The sequence below is a fragment of the Salmo salar genome, chromosome 06, assembly GCF_965601325.2.
Source record: "Salmo salar chromosome 06, fSalSal1, whole genome shotgun sequence".
In the NCBI taxonomy this organism is placed as follows: Eukaryota; Metazoa; Chordata; class Actinopteri; order Salmoniformes; family Salmonidae; genus Salmo; species Salmo salar.
The window spans coordinates 1863679-1887500 of NC_138296.1; the positions used below are offsets into that span (position 1 = coordinate 1863679).

At 46.4% G+C, this 23822-nt stretch overlaps 1 protein-coding gene across 1 annotated transcript; it reads right to left on the reverse strand.

The window, feature by feature from the left end:
• Positions 1-2805: 2805 nt before the first annotated feature.
• LOC106593572 (uncharacterized) lies at positions 2806-22348 on the reverse strand. The gene is made up of 9 exons (XM_082976103.1): positions 22223-22348; positions 17222-17300; positions 16319-16450; positions 9648-9734; positions 8995-9071; positions 6594-7067; positions 5113-5182; positions 4804-4941; positions 2806-3129 (listed from the first exon to the last, which is right to left on the reverse strand). Exons 2-9 carry the CDS (start codon positions 17297-17299, stop codon positions 2806-2808), a joined length of 1380 nt encoding a protein of 459 aa, XP_082832229.1. The 5' UTR covers position 17300; positions 22223-22348.
• Between the last annotated feature and the right edge of the window lie 1474 nt (positions 22349-23822).

Consider the following 23822-nt stretch of genomic DNA (forward strand, 5'->3'; position numbering starts at 1 on the left):
TGGATTCTATACCATTCTATTCTACCCCAACAGCAGCTTCTGTTTGTCTTTGTTGTTTCCATAGAGACAGAGCCCTCCCAGCCTGGGCTCATCATAGGAGTTTGGTCTTATTAAATGTATTTTATATTAAAGTGACTTCTTGTCCCCTGTGATCATTGGTCCTGGTAACTGTATAGGTCAATGTCTGCGTCCCCCATTCTCCACCCTTAATCCCCAAGTGTACACTTTGTCTTGCACACTTTCTCGCGTGGATTTAGCAACAAAAAAATTTGGAAATTCCCAGCCTCCAGCCAATGCATACACCAATCTTATGTGAAGTGCACACTTGTGGGGGGAAAAAAAGGGTGTAGACTCGGGACACAGCCTAGGAATGAAAGTGCTAGTTGACGTGAAGGAGACTGTGGGGTTTCTGGGGATCTGGTGCCACCTGCTGGTGAACCACAGCTCAGTGTCTGTATTCATAAAGCGTCTCAGGGTAGGAGTGCTGATCCAGGATCAGTTTGGCCTTTTTCCAATCATGATGAATAAGGTCAGGAAGGCACCTGATCCTAGATCAGAACAGAGAGACATTTACAAAAAAACAGGTGTAGATCTACTACTACAAAGGGTCTGGTAACTCCACAGTCCTGGAGAGAGATGGTGTCTGGTAACTCCACAGTCCTGGAGAGAGATGGTGTCTGGTAACTCCACAGTCCTGGAGAGAGATGGTGTCTGGTAACTCCACAGTCCTGGAGAGAGATGGTGTCTGGTAACTCCACAGTCCTGGAGAGAGATGGTGTCTGGTAACTCCACAGTCCTGGAGAGCGATGGTGTCTGGTAACTCCACAGTCCTGGAGAGCGATGGTGTCTGGTAACTCCACAGTCCTGGAGAGCGATGGTGTCTGGTAACTCCACAGTCCTGGAGAGAGATGGTGTCTGGTAACTCCACAGTCCTGGAGAGAGATGGTGTCTGGTAACTCCACAGTCCTGGAGAGAGATGGTGTCTGGTAACTCCACAGTCCTGGAGAGAGATGGTGTCTGGTAACTCCACAGTCCTGGAGAGAGATGGTGTCTGGTAACTCCACAGTCCTGGAGAGAGATGGTGTCTGGTAACTCCACAGTCCTGGAGAGATGGTGTCTGGTAACTCCACAGTCCTGGAGAGAGATGGTCTCTATTCAGAGGGTCTGGTAACTCCACAGTCCTGGAGATGGTGTCTGGTAACTCCACAGTCCTGGAGAGATGGGTCTGGTAACTCCACAGTCCTGGAGAGAGATGGTGTCTGGTAACTCCACAGTCCTGGAGAGAGATGGTGTCTGGTAACTCCACAGTCCTGGAGAGAGATGGTGTCTGGTAACTCCACAGTCCTGGAGAGAGATGGTGTCTGGTAACTCCACAGTCCTGGAGAGAGATGGTGTCTGGTAACTCCACAGTCCTGGAGAGAGATGGTGTCTGGTAACTCCACAGTCCTGGAGAGATGGTTGGTATTTAGGCCATTGTATTTGAAATCAGATGTGTTAGTGCTGGGCTGGGACAAAAGCCTGCACAGTCAGAAGCTCTGGGCCATACAGACACAGACAAACCTTTTTCATATCATCAAAGACGGTCACAAACTTTACAAGGACAAGTTAGGAAACCGTGAGATAGTTTATTATACAATGGTGGTTAAAAGTTGAACAAGAAAGTTATGAAATAACAGGTGTGACTGGTAGTCATGACAACATCACTAACAGAGTGACCCAACTAGGACAGATATACTAACAGAGTGACTCAACTAGGACAGATATACTAACAGAGTGACTCAACTAGGACAGATGTACTAACAGAGTGACTCAACTAGGACAGATATACTAACAGAGTGACTCAACTAGGACAGATATACTAACAGAGTGACTCAACTAGGACAGATGTACTAACAGAGTGACTCAACTAGGACAGATGTACTAACAGAGTGACTCAACTAGGACAGATATACTAACAGAGTGACTCAACTAGGACAGATATACTAACAGAGTGACTCAACTAGGACAGATATACTAACAGAGTGACTCAACTAGGACAGATAGACTAACAGAGTGACCCAACTAGGACAGATATACTAACAGAGTGACCCAACTAGGACAGATATACTAACAGAGTGACCCAACTAGGACAGATGTACTAACAGAGTGACCCAACTAGGACAGATGTACTAACAGAGTTGACTCAACTAGGACAGATATACTAACAGAGTTGACTCAACCCAGATGTTGGTTTCGGGTTTCAGTGATTAAAGATGCAGAATGACACCAGGTCGGTTACCGCGGTGATGAAGGATGAGTCTCCATCTTTAAACCCTGTGGTCCTCATCAGTCTAATATTCCAGGTTTTCTGGGTGAAGTCTCCATCTTTCACCACGTCTACATTCAGGTTAGTTCCTAACTAATTAGTGACTTTAAATTCATCAAATCAAGTACAAGGGTGGAGTGAAACACACCCCCCACCCCACAGACGCTCGCCCCCCCCTCCCCCCAGACGCTCGCCCCCCCCCCTCGTCCCCCCCCAGACGCTCGGCCCCCCTCGCCCCCCCCCCCCCCCCACAGACGCTCGGCCCCCCTCCTCCGTGGAATTCGTTGGGACGCGTCGCTGAGCATCCCTCATTGGATCGGTGTAATGCTGTTGAAAATACATCTGTTCCTCTTTAGATGGCAGCACAGAGAATACCAGAGTCTAGCAGGTCACTAGATCTCAGTAACCTTTCACCTCCCAGCCACATCTCTACGCCAGGAGGACAGTCTGTATGTCGCTGTACGGTCCGTAGCGACCGTACCGGTCCTTGCCCACCACGATCACGTAGGTGGTACCCGATTGGTGTGGATGACCAGACAGGGGGCAGGGTTTCGGATACGGGCCAGGTGTACTAGGGGCTTCTGGGGGATGGAGTAAGAGGCGGCCTCGAGAGGGAGGGAGGAAGGGAATGGGGTTGGGGGGAGAGGAGGGAGACGGGACAGCAGCTCACTCTGAGACGGAGGAACACGAAGAGGGACTGGAGGACACGAGGACTCCTCTGTCTTAACCGTGGTTTCCATCTTCACCGTGCCCTCCGTTTTAACTGGACCATCTGGAGACGTGACTGGTGGTCTGGTCACTGGTACTACAGAAGCCTCTACCTTCTACACACACAAGAGAAGGGAGAGGTTATATGGTCTGAAAGGTACTGAGAGAGAAAGACAGAAAATAACTACTTTCAGAAGACTATATTGTTGCTGGATCATAACCACTAATAACCGCCGATAACCGCCGATAACCGCCGATAACCGCCGACAACCGCCGATAACCGCCGACAACCACCGACAACCACCGACAACCACCAATAACTACCGACAACCACCAATAACTACCGACAACCACCAATAACTACCGACAACCACCAATAACTACCGATAACCACTAATAACCACCAATAACTACCGACAACCACCGACAACCACCGACAACCACCGACAACCACCGACAACCACCGACAACCACCGACAACCACCGACAACCACCGACAACCACCGACAACCACCAATAACTACCAATAACCACCAATAACTACCAATAACCACTAAAAACTACCGATAACCACTAAAAACCACCGATAACCACTAAAAACCACCGATAACCACTAAAAACCACCGATAACCACTAAAAACCACCGATAACCACTAAAAACCACCGATAACCACCGATAACCACCGACAACCACCGACAACCACCGACAACCACCGACAACCACCGACAACCACCGACAACCACCGACAACCACCGACAACCACCGACAACCACCGACAACCACCGACAACCACCGACAACCACCGACAACCACCGACAACTACCAATAACTACCGACAACCACCAATAACTACCGATAACCACTAATAACCACTAATAACCACCAATAACTACCAATAACTACCAATAACCACTAATAACTACCAATAACCACTAATAACTACCAATAACCACTAAAAACTACCGATAACCACTAAAAACCACCGATAACCACTAAAAACCACCGATAACCACCGATAACCACCAATAACCGCCAATAACCGCCAATAACCGCCAATAACCGCCAATAACTACTAATAACCACCAATAACCACTAATAACTACCAATAACTACTAATAACTACCAATAACTACTAATAACTGCCAATAACCACTAATAACCACTAATAACCACTAATTACCACTAATTACCACTAATAACCACTAATAACCACCAATAACTACTAATAACCACTGTCAGAAGACTGTTGCTGGATCATAACCACCAATCACCACCAATAACTACTAATAACCGCCGATAACCACCGACAACCACCGACAACCACCGACAACCACCGACAACCACCGACAACCACCGACAACTACTAATTACTACCAATAACTACTAATTACTACCAATAACCACCAATAACCACTAATAACTACCGATAACTACCAATAACCACCAATAACCACCAATAACCGCTAATAACTACTAATAACCACTAATAACCACTAATAACCACCAATAACTACTAATAACCACCAATAACTACTAATAACCACTGTCAGAAGACTATATTGTTGCTGGATCATAATCATCACTAATAACCACCAATAACCACTAATAACTACCAATAACTACCAATAACCACTAATAACTACCAATAACTACCAATAACTACCAATAACTACCAATAACCGCTAATAACCACTAATAACCGCTAATAACCACTGTTAGAATACCATTGACAGTGACAGGTGACATGGAATGCAGAGAGGTCAGAGGTCAGAGCGTAGCAGGAACCTACCAGGACTTGAGGAGAGAGAACGGGAGGAAGAGGAGAAAGAGGCGGAGGCGGAGTGGTAGGAGGAGGAAGAGGGATGTTTTGTTTCTTTCCATTCCTCTCTTTTTCTCTCTTCCTGTCTGGGGCCTTTTTATTGGACATCTAGAGAGACAAACCAACCAACCACAGACAAGCTGTTAGTATCAGAACCTCATCAGTAGGTGTGTGTAGTGTTTATGTGTGTGTGTGTGTGAGTGTGGAGTGTGAGCCCCCCCGAGTTAGCCCCTGCATGTGTGTAGGTGTGTAGTGTGTGTGTGTGTGTGTGTACGTTACCATTTTCTGCCAGAAACCATCTACAACCTTCCTCTTCTTCTCAGCTGAGTCCTCCTCATCAGAATCTGACCTGAACAACATGGATTATAAAGAGATAAATATATTATTAAACACTGAACAAAAACATTAAAAACACAACATGTAAAGGGCTGGTTCCATGTTTCATGGACAAACTAACAAATTCAATTTTTTTTTTTTTTTAAAGACTTCGGTGGCGGCTTATGGTAGAATTATAATATTGAATGTACCCACGACCCCCCTTTATATCTTAACGATATAACATTAATAAAATGATAATAATCTACCAACAGCTCTAACAAGATGGCCACCGCAGTAAATACTGACTGGCACCCGAACTAACAGAAAGACCCGTATACTACAAATACATACTGAGATATACTATAAATACATACTGTATACTGAGATATACTATAAATACATACTGTATACTGAGATATACTACAAATACATACTGTATACTGAGATATACTATAAATACATACTGTATACTGAGATATACTACAAATACATACTGTATACTGAGATATACTACAAATACATACTGTATACTGAGATATACTATAAATACATACTGTATACTGAGATATACTACAAATACATACTGTATACTGAGATATACTATAAATACATACTGTATACTGAGATATACTATAAATACATACTGTATACTGAGATATACTACAAATACATACTGTATACTGAGATATACTACAAATACATACTGTATACTGAGATATACTATAAATACATACTGTATACTGAGATATACTACAAATACATACTGTATACTGAGATATACTATAAATACATACTGTATACTGAGATATACTATAAATACATACTGTATACTGAGTACTATAAATACATACTGTATACTGAGATATACTACAAATACATACTGTATACTGAGATATACTATAAATACATACTGTATACTGAGATATACTATAAATACATACTGTATGTCCTGAGTTATATACTGAGATATACTATAAATACATACTGTATACTGAGATATACTACAAATACATACTGTATGTCCTGATATATATATATTATATATATATATATATATATATATATATATATATATATATATGTGTGTGTGTGTACACATATATCTGTATGTCGAGTTATATACTATAAATACATACTGTATGTCCTGAGTTATATACTATAAATACATACTGTATGTCCTGAGTTATATACTATAAATACATACTGTATGTCCTGAGTTATATACTATAAATACATACTGTATGTCCTGAGTTATATACTATAAATACATACTGTATGTCCTGAGTTATATACTATAAATACATACTGTACGCCCTGAGTTATATACTATAAATACATACTGTATGCCCTGAGTTATATACTATAAATACATACTGTATGCCCTGAGTTATATACTATAAATACATACTGTATGTCCTGAGTTATATACTATAAATACATACCGTAATTTGCGGAAGTTTGAAACGTTTTCCTCGTAGTCGGGAGGGAGCTGCTGACACAGACTCGTCTGTACCCTGATGGACAGGCCTTTACGTCTCAGAAATCTGAGACACCACGATGGTCCGCCTCTAAAATCCTCAAACTTCATTGCGGTGGCGATTGTTTTGGCTTTCAGTCGGATCTGCGCAGTAGAAACACCTCGGCCGTCTGCTCTCCGTGTGTCGACCCAGTCTTCCAGCTCATTTTCAAGTTCGGGCCATCTGCTTTTCCTCCCTCTGAAAGCTTTAGTTGTCTTTTTGCACTGAGTCAATTCCTCACGCTGCTGTTTCCAACGTCTTATCATCGACTCATTAAGACCAAGCTCCTGTGCAGCATCTCTGTTTCCTTTCCCAACGGCCAGATCAATCGCCTTCAACTTGAAAGCTGCATCATATGCATTTCTCCGTGTCTTTTCCATGATGAGGTTGACAAAATGACTACCGTAATCAGAATGATGGGAAGTTTGAGAGCGCTCGATTTAATCTAAACAGTAAACAAAAATAGTTGTTTTGACCTTAACCCCGTTCGCCAATTTCATTGGTCTAATGAAAGCTTCATGCCGGCAAAAAACTGAGCACGTCACAGAATGTGTTTTTTTTTTTTTTTTAAATCCATATATTAGCCGCGTCATTGTTTAAGCCGCGAGGTTCAAAGCGTGAGAAAAAAAGTATTTGATCCCCTGCTGATTTTGTACGTTTGCCCACTGACAAAGAAATGATCAGTCTATAATTTTAATGGTAGGTTTATTTGAACAGTGAGAGACAGAATAACAACAAAAATATCCAGTGTCAAAAATTGTATAAATTGATTTGCATTTTACTGAGGGAAATAAGTATTTGACCCCTCTTCAAAACATGACTTAGTACTTGGTGGCAAAACCCTTGTTGGCAATCACAGAGGTCAGACGTTTCTTGTAGTTGGCCACCAGGTTTGCACACATCTCAGGAGGGATTTTGTCCCACTCCTCTTTGCAGATCTTCTCCAAGTCATTAAGGTTTCGAGGCTGACGTTTGGCAACTCGAACCTTCAGCTCCCTCCACATATTTTCTATGGGATTAAGGTCTGGAGACTGGCTAGGCCACTCCAGGACCTTAATGTGCTTCTTCTTGAGCCACTCCTTTGTTGCCTTGGCCGTGCGTTTTGGGTCATTGTCATGCTGGAATACCCATCCACAACCCATTTTCAATGCCCTGGCTGAGGGAAGGAGGTTCTCACCCAAGATTTGACGGTACATGGCCCCGTCCATCGTCCCTTTGATGCGGTGAAGTTGTCCTGTCCCCTTAGCAGAAACACACCCCCAAAGCATAATGTTTCCACCTCCATGTTTGACGGTGGAGATGGTGTTCTTGGGGTCATAGGCAGCATTCCTCCTCCTCCAAACACGGCGAGTTGAGTTGATGTCAAAGAGCTCCATTTTGGTCTCATCTGACCACAACACTTTCACCAGTTGTCCTCTGAATCATTCAGATGTTCATTGGCAAACTTCAGACGGGCATGTATATGTGCTTTCTTGAGCAGGGGGACCTTGCGGGCGCTGCAGGATTTCAGTCCTTCACGGCGTAGTATGTTACCAATTGTTTTCTTGGTGACTATGGTCCCAGCTGCCTTGAGATCATTGACAAGATCCTCCCGTGGAGTTCTGGGCTGATTCCTCACCGTTCTCATGATCATTGCAACTCCACGAAGTGAGATCTTGCATGGAGCCCCAGGCCGAGGGATATTGACAGTTCTTTTGTGTTTCTTCCATTTGCGAATAATCGCACCAAATGTTGTCACCTTCTCACCAAGCTGCTTGGCGATGGTCTTGTAGCCCATTCCAGCCTTGTGTAGGTCTACAATCTTGTCCCTGACATCCTTGGAGAGCTCTTTGGTCTTGGCCATGGTGGAGAGTTTGGAATCTGATTGATTGATGGCTTCTGTGGACAGGTGTCTTTTTTACAGGTAACAAGTTGCGGTTAGGAGCACTCCCTTTAAGAGTGTGCTCCTAATCTCAGCTCGTTACCTGTATAAAAGACACCTGGGAGCCAGAAATCTTTCTGATTGAGAGGGGGTCAAAAACTTATTTCCCTCATTAAAATGCAAATCATTTTATAACATTTTTGACATGCGTTTTTCTGGATATTTTTGCTGTTATTCTGTCTCTCACTGTTCAAATAAACCTACCATTAAAATTATAGACTGATCCTTTCTTTGTCAGTGTGCAAACTTACAAAATCAGCAGGGGATCAAATACATTTTCCCCCCCAAATACTTTTTACACCCCTGTCAGAGCCAGGGGTGTAAAGGAGATTTCATTTCATAGCGGTACAGGACCTACTGTGTGTGTGTGTGTGTACTGTTACGTGTGTGTGTGTGTGTGTCTACCTGCTGATGTCCACAGTACCCAGTCCACTCTCAGTCTCGGTCTCAGTCAGGTCCACAAGACCAGAACCCAGCATCCTCTGGTGAAACACACATCATTATCTTTCACAAAGACTCATTACCACCATGGAACATACAAACAATGGTGTGTTCTACAGTGTTGTTAGAGAGAGGAGAGAGAGAGAGGACAGAGGACAGAGAGAGAGGACAGAGAGAGGACAGAGAGAGAGAGAAGAGAGAGGACAGAGAGAGAGAGAGAGAGAGAGGACAGAGAGAGAGAGAGAGAACAGAGAGAGAGAGAGAGAGAGGACAGAGAGAGGACAGAGAGAGAGAGAGGACAGAGAGAGAGAGAGGAGAGAGAGAGAGAGAGAGAGAGAGGAGAGAGAGAGAGAGGACAGAAAGGAGAGAGAGGACAGAAAGGAGAGAGAGGACAGAAAGGAGAGAAAGGACAGAAAGGAGAGAAAGGACAGAAAGGAGAGAGAGGACAGAGAGAGAGAGAGAGGACAGAAAGGAGAGAGAGGACAGAGAGAGGACAGAGAGAGAGAGAGAGGACAGAAAGGAGAGAGGACAGAAAGGAGAGAGAGGACAGAGAGAGAGGACAGAAAGGAGAGAGAGGACAGACAGACAGAGAGGAGGAGAGTGTGTGTGAGTCCTACCTGATTGTGTTTAACTCCTGGAGGTCGTAGCATCCTGACATAAGAGATGGCTGCATCTCCCCTCCTCTTAACCTTCTTTATGTGAGCCTGAGAAACACAGAGATATTCCACCTCTTACTATGGTTTCTATTAGCAGAGGGTTATTCCACCTCTTACTAGGGTTTCTATTAGTAGAGGGTTATTCCACCTCTTACTAGGGTTTCTATTAGTAGAGAGAAAGAGAGGAGGGTTATTCCACCTCTTACTAGGGTTTCTATTAGTAGAGAGAGAGGAGGGTTATTCCACCTCTTACTAGGGTTTCTATTAGTAGAGAGAGAGAGGAGGGTTATTCCACCTCTTACTAGGGTTTCTATTAGTAGAGAGAGAGAGAGAGAGGAGGGTTATTCCACCTCTTACTAGGGTTTCTATTAGTAGAGAGAGAGAGGAGGGTTATTCCACCTCTTACTAGGGTTTCTATTAGTAGAGAGAGAGAGAGGAGGGTTATTCCACCTCTTACTAGGGTTTCTATTAGTAGAGGGTTATTCCACCTCTTACTAGGGTTTCTATTAGTAGAGAGAGAGAGGAGGGTTATTCCACCTCTTACTAGGGTTTCTATCAGTAGAGAGAGAGAGGAGGGTTATTCCACCTCTTACTAGGGTTTCTATCAGTAGAGAGAGAGAGGAGGGTTATTCCACCTCTTACTAGGGTTTCTATTAGTAGAGAGAGAGAGAGAGGAGGGTTATTCCACCTCTTACTAGGGTTTCTATTAGTAGAGAGAGAGAGGAGGGTTATTCCACCTCTTACTAGGGTTTCTATTAGTAGAGAGAGAGAGGAGGGTTATTCCACCTCTTACTAGGGTTTCTATTAGTAGAGAGAGAGAGAGGGGAGGGTTATTCCACCTCTTACTAGGGTTTCTATTAGTAGAGAGAGAGAGGAGGGTTATTCCACCTCTTACTAGGGTTTCCATTAGCAGAGAGAGAGAGGAGGGTTATTCCACCTCTTACTAGGGTTTCTATTAGTAGAGAGAGAGAGGAGGGTTATTCCACCTCTTACTAGGGTTTCTATCAGTAGAGAGAGAGAGGAGGGTTATTCCACCTCTTACTAGGGTTTCTATTAGTAGAGAGAGAGAGGAGGGTTATTCCACCTCTTACTAGGGTTTCTATTAGTAGAGAGAGAGAGAAGGGTTATTCCACCTCTTACTAGGGTTTCTATTAGTAGAGAGAGAGGAGGGTTATTCCACCTCTTACTAGGGTTTCTATTAGTAGAGAGAGAGGAGGGTTATTCCACCTCTTACTAGGGTTTCTATTAGTAGAGAGAGGAGGGTTATTCCACCTCTTACTAGGGTTTCTATCAGTAGAGAGAGAGAGGAGGGTTATTCCACCTCTTACTAGGGTTTCTATTAGTAGAGAGAGAGAGGAGGGTTATTCCACCTCTTACTAGGGTTTCTATTAGTAGAGAGAGAGGAGGGTTATTCCACCTCTTACTAGGGTTTCTATTAGCAGAGGGTTATTCCACCTCTTACTAGGGTTTCTATTAGTAGAGAGAGGAGGGTTATTCCACCTCTTACTAGGGTTTCTATAAGTAGAGAGAGAGAGAGGAGGGTTATTCCACCTCTTACTAGGGTTTCTATTAGTAGAGAGAGGAGGGTTATTCCACCTCTTACTAGGGTTTCTATTAGTAGAGAGAGAGGAGGGTTATTCCACCTCTTACTAGGGTTTCTATTAGTAGAGAGAGAGGAGGGTTATTCCACCTCTTACTAGGGTTTCTATTAGCAGAGGGTTATTCCACCTCTTACTAGGGTTTCTATTAGTAGAGAGAGAGAGGAGGGTTATTCCACCTCTTACTAGGGTTTCTATTAGTGGAGAGAGAGAGGAGGGTTATTCCACCTCTTACTAGGGTTTCTATTAGTAGAGAGAGAGAGGAGGGTTATTCCACCTCTTACTAGGGTTTCTATTAGTAGAGAGAGAGAGAAGGGTTATTCCACCTCTTACTAGGGTTTCTATTAGTAGAGAGAGAGGAGAGGAGGGTTATTCCACCTCTTACTAGGGTTTCTATTAGTAGAGAGAGAGAGGACGGTTATTCCACCTCTTACTAGGGTTTCTATTAGTGGAGAGAGAGAGGAGGGTTATTCCACCTCTTACTAGGGTTTCTATTAGTAGAGAGAGAGAGGAGGGTTATTCCACCTCTTACTAGGGTTTCTATTAGTAGAGAGAGAGAGGAGGGTTATTCCACCTCTTACTAGGGTTTCTATTAGCAGAGGGTTATTCCACCTCTTACTAGGGTTTCTATTAGTAGAGAGAGAGAGGAGGGTTATTCCACCTCTTACTAGGGTTTCTATTAGTGGAGAGAGAGAGGAGGGTTATTCCACCTCTTACTAGGGTTTCTATTAGTAGAGAGAGAGAGGAGGGTTATTCCACCTCTTACTAGGGTTTCTATTAGTAGAGAGAGAGGAGGGTTATTCCACCTCTTACTAGGGTTTCTATTAGTAGAGAGAGAGAGGAGGGTTATTCCACCTCTTACTAGGGTTTCTATTAGTAGAGAGAGAGAGGAGGGTTATTCCACCTCTTACTAGGGTTTCTATCAGTAGAGAGAGAGAGGAGGGTTATTCCACCTCTTACTAGGGTTTCTATCAGTAGAGAGAGAGAGGAGGGTTATTCCACCTCTTACTAGGGTTTGTATTAGCAGAGAGAGAGAGGAGGGTTATTCCACCTCTTACTAGGGTTTCTATTAGTAGAGAGAGAGAGGAGGGTTATTCCACCTCTTACTAGGGTTTCTATTAGTAGAGAGAGAGAGAGAGGAGGGTTATTCCACCTTTTACTAGGGTTTCTATTAGTAGAGAGAGAGAGGAGGGTTATTCCACCTCTTACTAGGGTTTCTATTAGTAGAGAGAGAGAGGAGGGTTATTCCACCTCTTACTAGGGTTTCTATTAGTAGAGAGAGAGAGAGGGGAGGGTTATTCCACCTCTTACTAGGGTTTCTATTAGTAGAGAGAGAGAGAGAGGAGGGTTATTCCACCTCTTACTAGGGTTTCCATTAGCAGAGAGAGAGAGGAGGGTTATTCCACCTCTTACTAGGGTTTCTATTAGTAGAGAGAGAGAGGAGGGTTATTCCACCTCTTACTAGGGTTTCTATCAGTAGAGAGAGAGAGGAGGGTTATTCCACCTCTTACTAGGGTTTCTATTAGTAGAGAGAGAGAGGAGGGTTATTCCACCTCTTACTAGGGTTTCTATTAGTAGAGAGAGAGAGAAGGGTTATTCCACCTCTTACTAGGGTTTCTATTAGTAGAGAGAGAGGAGGGTTATTCCACCTCTTACTAGGGTTTCTATTAGTAGAGAGAGAGGAGGGTTATTCCACCTCTTACTAGGGTTTCTATTAGTAGAGAGAGGAGGGTTATTCCACCTCTTACTAGGGTTTCTATCAGTAGAGAGAGAGAGGAGGGTTATTCCACCTCTTACTAGGGTTTCTATTAGTAGAGAGAGAGAGAAGGGTTATTCCACCTCTTACTAGGGTTTCTATTAGTAGAGAGAGAGGAGGGTTATTCCACCTCTTACTAGGGTTTCTATTAGTAGAGAGAGAGGAGGGTTATTCCACCTCTTACTAGGGTTTCTATTAGCAGAGGGTTATTCCACCTCTTACTAGGGTTTCTATAAGTAGAGAGAGAGAGAGGAGGGTTATTCCACCTCTTACTAGGGTTTCTATAAGTAGAGAGAGAGAGAGGAGGGTTATTCCACCTCTTACTAGGGTTTCTATTAGTAGAGAGAGAGAGAGGAGGGTTATTCCACCTCTTACTAGGGTTTCTATTAGTAGAGAGAGAGGAGGGTTATTCCACCTCTTACTAGGGTTTCTATTAGTAGAGAGAGAGGAGGGTTATTCCACCTCTTACTAGGGTTTCTATTAGTAGAGAGAGAGGAGGGTTATTCCACCTCTTACTAGGGTTTCTATTAGTAGAGAGAGAGGAGGGTTATTCCACCTCTTACTAGGGTTTCTATTAGCAGAGGGTTATTCCACCTCTTACTAGGGTTTCTATTAGTAGAGAGAGAGAGGAGGGTTATTCCACCTCTTACCAGGGTTTCTATTAGTGGAGAGAGAGAGGAGGGTTATTCCACCTCTTACTAGGGTTTCTATTAGTAGAGAGACAGGAGGGTTATTCCACCTCTTACTAGGGTTTCTATTAGTAGAGAGAGAGAGAGGAGGGTTATTCCACCTCTTACTAGGGTTTCTATTAGTAGAGAGAGAGGAGAGGAGGGTTATTCCACCTCTTACTAGGGTTTCTATTAGTAGAGAGAGAGAGGAGGGTTATTCCACCTCTTACTAGGGTTTCTATTAGTGGAGAGAGAGAGGAGGGTTATTCCACCTCTTACTAGGGTTTCTATTAGTAGAGAGAGAGAGGAGGGTTATTCCACCTCTTACTAGGGTTTCTATTAGTAGAGAGAGAGAGGAGGGTTATTCCACCTCTTACTAGGGTTTCTATTAGCAGAGGGTTATTCCACCTCTTACTAGGGTTTCTATTAGTAGAGAGAGAGAGGAGGGTTATTCCACCTCTTACTAGGGTTTCTATTAGTGGAGAGAGAGAGGAGGGTTATTCCACCTCTTACTAGGGTTTCTATTAGTAGAGAGAGAGAGGAGGGTTATTCCACCTCTTACTAGGGTTTCTATTAGTAGAGAGAGAGAGAGGAGGGTTATTCCACCTCTTACTAGGGTTTCTATTAGTAGAGAGAGAGGAGAGGAGGGTTATTCCACCTCTTACTAGGGTTTCTATTAGTAGAGAGAGAGAGGAGGGTTATTCCACCTCTTACTAGGGTTTCTATTAGTAGAGAGAGAGAGGAGGGTTATTCCACCTCTTACTAGGGTTTCTATTAGTAGAGAGAGAGAGGAGGGTTATTCCACCTCTAGCTCACATACTGTAAATAGTTGATTTGGAGTCACGTTACAGCGAAGAAGGATAAACATTTCCCCCCCCCTCCTTACCTCCAGTCTGCGTATGGCCTGGTCCCCCCCCCCTTACCTCCTGTCTGTGTATGGCCTGGTCCCCCCCCCCCTTACCTCCAGTCTGTGTATGGCCTGGTCCCCCCCTCCTTACCTCCAGTCTGCGTATGGCCTGGTCCCCCCCCCCTCCTTACCTCCAGTCTGCGTATGGCCTGGTCCCCCTTCTATTAGTAGAGAGAGAGGAGAGGAGGGTTATTCCACCTCTTACTAGGGTTTCTATTAGTAGAGAGAGAGGAGGGTTATTCCACCTCTTACTAGGGTTTCTATTAGTGGAGAGAGAGAGGAGGGTTATTCCACCTCTTACTAGGGTTTCTATTAGTAGAGAGAGAGAGGAGGGTTATTCCACCTCTAGCTCACATACTGTAAATAGTTGATTTGGAGTCATGTTACAGCGAAGAAGGATAAACATTTCCCCCCCCCCTCCTTACCTCCAGTCTGTGTATGGCCTGGTCCCCCCCCCTCCTTACCTCCAGTCTGCGTATGGCCTGGTCCCCCCCCCCCCCCCCCTCCTTACCTCCAGTCTGCGTATGGCCTGGTCCCCCCCCCCCCCCCCTCCTTACCTCCAGTCTGTGTATGGCCTGGTCCCCCTCCTCCTTACCTCCAGTCTGTGTATGGCCTGGTCCCCCCCCCCCCTCTCCTTACCTCCAGTCTGCGTATGGCCTGGTCCCCCCCCCCTCCTTACCTCCAGTCTGCGTATGGCCTGGTCCCCCCCCTCCTTACCTCCAGTCTGCGTATGGCCTGGTCCCCCCCCCTCCTTACCTCCAGTCTGCGTATGGCCTGGTCCCCCCCCCCTCCTTACCTCCAGTCTGTGTATGGCCTGGTCCCCCTCCTCCTTACCTCCAGTCTGTGTATGGCCTGGTCCCCCCCCCCCCCTCTCCTTACCTCCAGTCTGCGTATGGCCTGGTCCCCCCCCCCCTCCTTACCTCCAGTCTGTGTATGGCCTGGTCCCCCCCCCCCCCCCTCCTTACCTCCAGTCTGTGTATGGCCTGGTCCCCCCCCCCCCCTCTCCTTACCTCCAGTCTGTGTATGGCCTGGTCCCCCCCCCTCTCCTTACCTCCAGTCTGTGTATGGCCTGGTCCCCCCCCCCCTCCTCCTTACCTCCAGTCTGTGTATGGCCTGGTCCCCCCCCCCCCTCTCCTTACCTCCAGTCTGTGTATGGCCTGGTCCCCCCCCCCCCCCTCCTTACCTCCAGTCTGTGTATGGCCTGGTCCCCCCCCCCCTCCTCCTTACCTCCAGTCTGTGTATGGCCTGGTCCCCCCCCCCCCCCTCCTCCTTACCTCCAGTCTGTGTATGGCCTGGTCCCCCCCCCCCCCTCCTTACCTCCAGTCTGTGTATGGCCTGGTCCCCCCCCCCTCTCCTTACCTCCAGTCTGTGTATGGCCTGGTCCCCCCCCCCCCCTCCTTACCTCCAGTCTGTGTATGGCCTGGTCCCCCCCCCCTCTCCTTACCTCCAGTCTGTGTATGGCCTGGTCCCCCCCCCCCCCTCCTTACCTCCAGTCTGTGTATGGCCTGGTCCCCCCCCCCTCTCCTTACCTCCAGTCTGTGTATGGCCTGGTCCCCCCCCCCCCCCTCCTTACCTCCAGTCTGTGTATGGCCTGGTCCCCCCCCCCTCTCCTTACCTCCAGTCTGTGTATGGCCTGGTCCCCCCCCCCCCCCTCCTTACCTCCAGTCTGTGTATGGCCAGGTCCCCCCCCCCCCCCTCCTTACCTCCAGTCTGTGTATGGCCAGGTCGTATTTCGGTTCACATTCCAGTAACTGGACCCTCTCTAGTAGAGACGCCATCTTGGATTCAGACTGTTTCATGGCACTATGCACCTCCTGCTGGAGCAGACCCTGTACCTGGGGAGAACACACACCTGGTTAATATATACACACCTGGTTAATACACACACACCTGGTTAATACACACACACCTGGTTAATATATACACACACCTGGTTAATATATACACACACCTGGTTAATATATACACACCTGGTTAATATACACACACCTGGTTAATATACACACACCTGGTTAATATATACACACCTGGTTAATATATACACACACCTGGTTAATACACACACCTGGTTAATACACACACCAGACCCTGGACCTGGTTAATATATACACACCTGGTTAATATATACACACCTGGTTAATATATACACACCTGGTTAATATATACACACCTAGTTAATACACACACCTGGTTAATATATACACACCTGGTTAATACACACACCAGACCCTGGACCTGGTTAATATATAAACACCTGGTTAATATATACACACCTGGTTAATACACACACACACCTGGTTAATACACACACACCTGGTTAATACACACACACACCTGGTTAATACGAACACCTGGTTAATACGAACACCTGGTTAATACGAACACCTGGTTAATACACACACCTGGTTAATACACACACCTGGTTAATACACACACCTGGTTAATACACACACCTGGTTAATACACACCAGACCCTGGACCTGGACACAACGTACCAAAAACATTCCACAACAGAAAGCCAATGAATTAAGAGTTGTCATGACGTTTAATGGTACCCCCAGAGACACGACAGAGTCATTCCAACTGAATATGACCAGACTGCTTACCTCATACTTGGAGAACATCTTGATTGGCTGGTCAGAGTCAGGTGACCCATCTTCATGCTCTCTGGTCCTCTTCCTCATCCTGGTGAGGATGAAGACAGACTGGTTAAACTAAACTAAAGCCAACAGTTATATTTCTGGATGGTTAATGATTATATATGAAATATTGAACAGAAAATATATATTTTTAAACACAACATGCAACAATTATCCAAGAGTTAACTGATATCAGTCAATTTAAATCAATTAATTGGCCTTAATCTATGGATTTCACTATGACTGGGAAGAGGCGTAGCCATTGGTGGGGATCCAGGCCTAGCCAATCAGAATGATTTCCCCCCCCCCAACAAAAGTGATTTATTATTACAGACATAAAATACTCAACAATACTCAATATTAAGAGGGATGTAAACTACATTTGAGAGAAAATAAGCTTCCTGTGCGTATTGGAATCTAAATTACAGATTGCCTCTCATCCACTTGTCGTCCCCCTTGTGACATAGTTTGAACATCAGAAAACACATTTTGTTTAAGCGTGTCAGCCATTTTTTTTTTTTTTAAAGGGCAGTAAATGAGGTTGAATGAACTGTTTCGCTGCCAGACAAGGCTCCTCTGAAAGCCAGGTGTAGCAGTGGTAAGGTGTCGGGGACTGGGCTGTCGGGGGACTCGGGGACTGGGCTGTCGGGGGCTGGGCTGTCGGGGACTCGGGGGCTGGGCTGTCGGGGGGCTGGGCTGTCGGGGACTCGGGGGCTGGGCTGTCGGGGACTGGGCTGTCGGGGACTCGGGGGGCTGGGCTGTCGGGGACTCGGGGGCTGGGCTGTCGGTGACTCGGGGACTGGGCTGTCGGTGACTCGGGGGACTGGGCTGTCGGGGACTCGGGGACTGGGCTGTCGGGGACTGGGCTGTCGGGGACTCGGGGGACTGGGCTGTCGGGGACTCGGCTGTCGGGGACTCGGGGGGCTGGGCTGTCGGGGGCTGGGGCTGTCGGGGGACTCGGGGGCTGGGCTGTCGGGGACTGGGCTGTCGGGGACTCGGGGGGCTGGGCTGTCGGGGGACTCGGGGGACTGGGCTGTCGGGGACTGGGCTGTCGGGGACTCGGGGACTGGGCTGTCGGGGACTCGGGGACTGGGCTGTCGGGGACTGGGGCTGTCGGGGACTCGGGGACTGGGCTGTCGGGGACTCGGCTGTCGGGGACTGGGCTGTCGGGGACTCGGCTGTCGGGGGACTCGGGGACTCGGCTGTCGGGGACTCGGGGGCTGGGCTGTCGGGGACTGGGGCTGTCGGGGACTCGGGGACTCGGCCTGTCGGGGACTCGGGGGCTGGGGCTGTCGGGGACTGGGCTGTCGGGGACTCGGGGGGCTGGGCTGTCGGGGACTCGGGGACTGGGCTGTCGGTGACTCGGGGACTGGGCTGACGGGGACTGGGCTGACGGGGACTGGGCTGTCGGGGACTCGGGGACTGGGCTGTCGGGGGACTCGGGGACTGGGCTGTCGGGGACTCGGGGACTGGGCTGTCGGGGACTCGGGGACTGGGGCTGTCGGGGACTCGGGGACTGGGCTGTCGGGGACTCGGGGACTGGGCTGTCGGGGACTCGGGGGCTGGGCTGTCGGGGACTCGGGGGCTGGGCTGTCGGGGACTCGGGGGCTGGGGCTGTCGGGGACTCGGGGGCTGGGCTGTCGGGGACTCGGGGGCTGGGCTGTCGGGGACTCGGGGGCTGGGCTGTCGGGGGACTCGGGGGCTGGGGCTGTCGGGGACTGGGCTGTCGGGGACTGGGCTGTCGGGGACTCGGGGACTGGGCTGTCGGGGACTCGGGGACTGGGCTGTCGGGGACTCGGCTGTCGGGGACTCGGGGACTTGGGCTGTCGGGGGACTCGGCTGTCGGGGACTCGGGGACTGGGCTGTCGGGGACTCGGCTGTCGGGGGGACTGGGCTGTCGGGGACTGGGCTGTCGGGGGACTGGGCTGTCGGGGGACTGGGCTGTCGGGGACTGGGGGACTGGGCTGTCGGGGCTGTTGGGGACTGGGCTGTCGGGGGCTGTTGGGCTGTCGGGGCTGTTGGGCTGTCGGGGGCTGTTGGGCTGTCGGGGGCTGTTGGGGCTGTCGGGGGCTGTTGGGCTGTCGGGGACTCGGGGGCTGGGCTGTCGGGGACTGGGCTGTCGGGGGCTGTCGGGGACTGGGCTGTCGGGGCTGTCGGGGACTGGGCTGTCGGGGACTGGGCTGTTGGGGACAGCTTTATGTCGGCCCTAACAGCATGTGGCACAGCCAGAAGAGGACTGGCCACCCCTCATAGCCTGGTTCCTCTCTACCCAGTACAGCCAGAAGAGGACTGGCCACCCCTCATAGCCTGGTTCCTCTCTACCCCGGTACAGCCAGAAGAGGACTGGCCACCCCTCATAGCCTGGTTCCTCTCTACCCAGTACAGCCAGAAGAGGACTGGCCACCCCTCATAGCCTGGTTCCTCTCTACCCGGTACAGCCAGAAGAGGACTGGCCACCCCTCATAGCCTGGTTCCTCTCTACCCAGTACAGGCCAGAAGAGGACTGGCCACCCCTCATAGCCTGGTTCCTCTCTACCCAGTACAGCCAGAAGAGGACTGGCCACCCCCTCATAGCCTGGTTCCTCTCTACCCAGTATAGCCAGAAGAGGACTGGCCACCCCCTCATAGCCTGGTTCCTCTCTAGGTTTCTTCCTAGGTTCTGGCCTTTCTAGGGAGATTTTCCTAGCCACCGTGCTTCTACACCTGCATTGCTTGCTTGTTTGGGGGTTTTAGGTACTTTCTGACAACTGCTGATGTAAAAAAAAGGGCGTTATAAATAAATGTGATTTATTGCTGCACAAGGACAAGAGAGAATCATGAGAAAATTAGTTGGGAATAACTAAAAGTGATACATGGAATATTTAAAAAAGGAACAGAAACCGTAAATGACAGGAAATACATGGATTTCCATGACAGAATTTTGGACTGACCAATGTAGATATTTTTCAAATACATGAAACTTTAAAAGTTTCATATCAAGAAATGTTGATTTTCAAAAATCTTTTGGACATCTGAGTCAGAAAATGATATATGATTGGATAAGATATAAAACCTTACAGATATGGGGCGGCAGGGTAGCCTAGTGGTTTAGCTAACAAATAAAGGCCCTGTTTATACAGCTTTGTAGGTTCTGGTCCCAGGAGTAGAGGATGATGACGTAAGCAGTGACATCATCAGGACGCGACTTAGGGTTTAATAAAACAACTAGAGAATTTTTTTTTATTGATGCTGAACTTACTCAGCAACATTCGAGCTATGTTCCTGTTTGTCAACTTCTGTCTGCAATTGCATTAATAAAGGTTTTTGAATGATTTAATTAAAGATAGTCATAATGCCTAATTTCACCAATGAACCAATGATTGACAAGGATGGACGTAAGGAACGAAACCTAACAGTAGGTTGGGGGGATGGGAACCCATATCTCCTGACTGAAAACATGGCCGTCTCATGGTAGGATGGGAACCCATATCTCCTGAATGAAAACATGGCCGTCTCATGGTAGGATGGGAACCCATATCTCCTGAATGAAAACATGGCCGTCTCATGGTAGGATGGGGTATGGGAACCCATATCTCACTGAATGAAAACATGGCTCGCTCTCATGGTAGGATGGGAACCCATATCTCTCTGAATGAACACATGGCTCGCTCTCATGGTAGGATGGGAACCCATATCTCTCTGAATGAAAACATGGCTCGTCTCATGGTAGGATGGGCTCTCTCATATCTCTCTGAATGTCTTTGGCACTCTCAGTTCCGAAAAGTCGCTTTCTGACATTCTCTCTGTGTGTCTTCTTCTCTCTCAAATCAAATGAACGACCCCTACATGTAGTCCAAGGCCACCCACCAAACAAGGCTTCAGAAAAAAAGCCCTTCTGTGACATAGGAAACAAAACTGTAAAGTGTCAACATCATTAAGTACATAGTTCCATGAATATGTACCTCGCTTTGCGCACGGGGGCATTGTTTGGGGGTTTTAGGCTGGGTGTCTGTATAGCACTTTTGTGACATCTGCTGATGTAAAAAGGGCTTTATAAATACATCTGATTGATTGTCATGCTAAAAACAGAAAAGGGCCTTTCCCTAAAACTGTTGCCACAAAGTTGGAAGGACGCAATCATCTAGAAAGTCATTGTTGTAGCGTTAAGATGTTCCTTCACTGGAACTAAGGGGCCCGAACCATGAAAAACAGCCCCAGACCATTATTCCTCCTCCACCAAACTTTACAGTTTGGCACTATGCATTGGGGGAAGGTAGCGTTTTTCCTGACATCAGCCAAACCCAGATTTGTCTGTCAGACTGCCAGATGGTGAAGCGTGATTTATTTCTCCAGAGGACGTTGTTTCCACTGTTCCAGAGTCCAATGGCGGCGAGCAATAAATCAGCTCTAGCAGGGCAGAAATGTAAAGAAGCCCGCAACCTTTACACGTTTTCAAAGTGTTTAAGTTCATAAACATGATTTACACAATGTTGTTGACATTTTGCCGTTTCGTTTATAGGCTCACGGTACAACACTTTTTTTATTGTGTGACTTGGACTAATAACTAATCAAGTTTGTTACCTACATTTATTTGCAAGTTAGGTAACGTTAGCTGTTACTTGCCATATGCGCCCCATATTGGACTCGAACCAGTCACACTAGAAGTACCGTTACCCTATCGCTCCACAAATACCGTGGCCCTTACCGTACAAGGGGAAAACAACTATTTTAAGGACTCGGGGAGACATTTCACACCGGTTACACCAACACAATTCTGGTTTAAGATAACAACAACAAAAAAATCCTCCCTCCGTCCCACCTTGTAATCGGGATGCAGGAAAAAAGTAACGTTAAAGCTAAATAACGTTACATTTCTAACGTTAACTAGCAACGGCGCTAAAGAATCTCAACAATCTCTCCAACATTTCCAATGAATTAAGAACAAACCAATAAAAAAAACAATTCCAGATTAGAAAACGTAACACAAACCTGTCTCGATCTTTTTTGTTCTCTGCTAAGGGGCTTTTCTTTCTTGTCTAGTAGGAAGCTCCGTTAGCAGCTACCGAAAAACGGAGGAAAACAAGAGAGCACCGATTTTCCTGGATTACCGGAAACGAACCCATCGGTAAATCTCAAAGAGAATATCGCGAGAATTCTTCAAAACATCTGGCGTGACTTTGGTGGGGTTTTTGAGACCATTCATTTCTCTCTGCTTGATGATGATGATTTAAAAAGTCACATATTCATTTGACAATATATTAACATTCCTCAACGATAACACGTAGTAATAAACAGATTAGGGCAATTTTTTTTGTAAAATTAGCTACATTTCCCTCAGCAAGATTTTTTTTGGGTTGAAAATCTATGGGGATATACAATGGGGTAAAGCATGGAAAATGGCTGACACATATTGTATCTGTAACAAGGTAAAGGACGTTTAATTTAAAGTGTTACATGGAATTTGTCCTGTAAAACATGTGTTGGAAAGATTCAAGCTGAATATAATTGTGATAATTGATATAATTGTGATTTCTGTGGAATGGAGAAAGTATCAAACCATTTTTCATTTTTGTATTTATTTTTTTAACCTGTATTTATAGTATAATTTTTGGGATTGACGTACAAAACTTTGTTACAAAGAAAACAGGACCGTTTGTACAATTTTAATGGTTTTAATCTAATTATTTATTTTAGAAATTTTGACATTGAGAAAAAATGTAGTATATTTAATTCAACTGCTGATAATATTAGGGACATTTCACATCCACAAATGCCACCATGGCCTTTTTATTGCCTTTACCCCCCTTATCTCACCTCATTTGCTCACATTGTATATAGACTTATTGTTCTACTGTATTATTGACTGTATGTTTGTTTTACTCCATGTGTAACTCTGTGTTGTTGTATGTTGTCGAACTGCTTTGCTTTATCTTGACCAGGTCACAATTGTAAATGAGAACTTGTTCTCAACTTGCCTACCTGGTTAAATAAAGGTGAAATAAAAATAAATAAATCAAATATGGTCTAATTCAAAAACGTTTTTTTCACTTTATAAATTAATTTATACAATATGGCAATACTTTAACTAAAATGAAAAACAAAAGGTTTTATGTTGCTTGTTTGCCTCTTTTATTTGTTGGTATTTGTTTGTAAAAATCAAAACAAAAAAAATTGAGAAATTCAAAAAAAATATATAAAAAAAGACAGTAACACCAAGGGGGTCGTTTGAGGGGGTAAAGCTGAAGCAACCGACTGCAGACCAAAGGGGTCGTTTGAGGGGGTAAGGCCGAAGCAACCGATTGCAGACCAAAGGGGTTGTTTGAGGTGGAGTAAAGTCGGGGGGGCAGGTGCATCTGCCGAAGTCGAAGGTCCCGACACTGATGTGGGTTTCCAACAGCAAGGCTCAATGCAACATGGTGTTGCCTTGTTTACACAAGCACATCTTCAACCCATCACACACTCACAGTCTGGAAATATGTCTGTGTGTGTGTGTGTGTGTGTGTGTGTGTGTGTGTGTGTGTGTGTGTGTGTGTGTGTGTGTGTGTGTGTGTGTGTGTGTGTGTGTGTGTGTGTGTGTACATTGCACTAT

Coding starts and splice junctions, on each gene's coding strand:
- LOC106593572 (XM_082976103.1), bottom strand. CDS start 17,299: ATGAGGAAGAGGACCAGAGAGCATGAAGATGGGTCACCTGACTCTGAC. Junction 7,068..8,994: donor GGTACTGTGGACATCAGCAG/GTAGACACACAC, acceptor TGATTACGGTAG/TCATTTTGTCAACCTCATCA. Junction 5,183..6,593: donor TCAAACTTCCGCAAATTACG/GTATGTATTTAT, acceptor CATGTTGTTCAG/GTCAGATTCTGATGAGGAGG.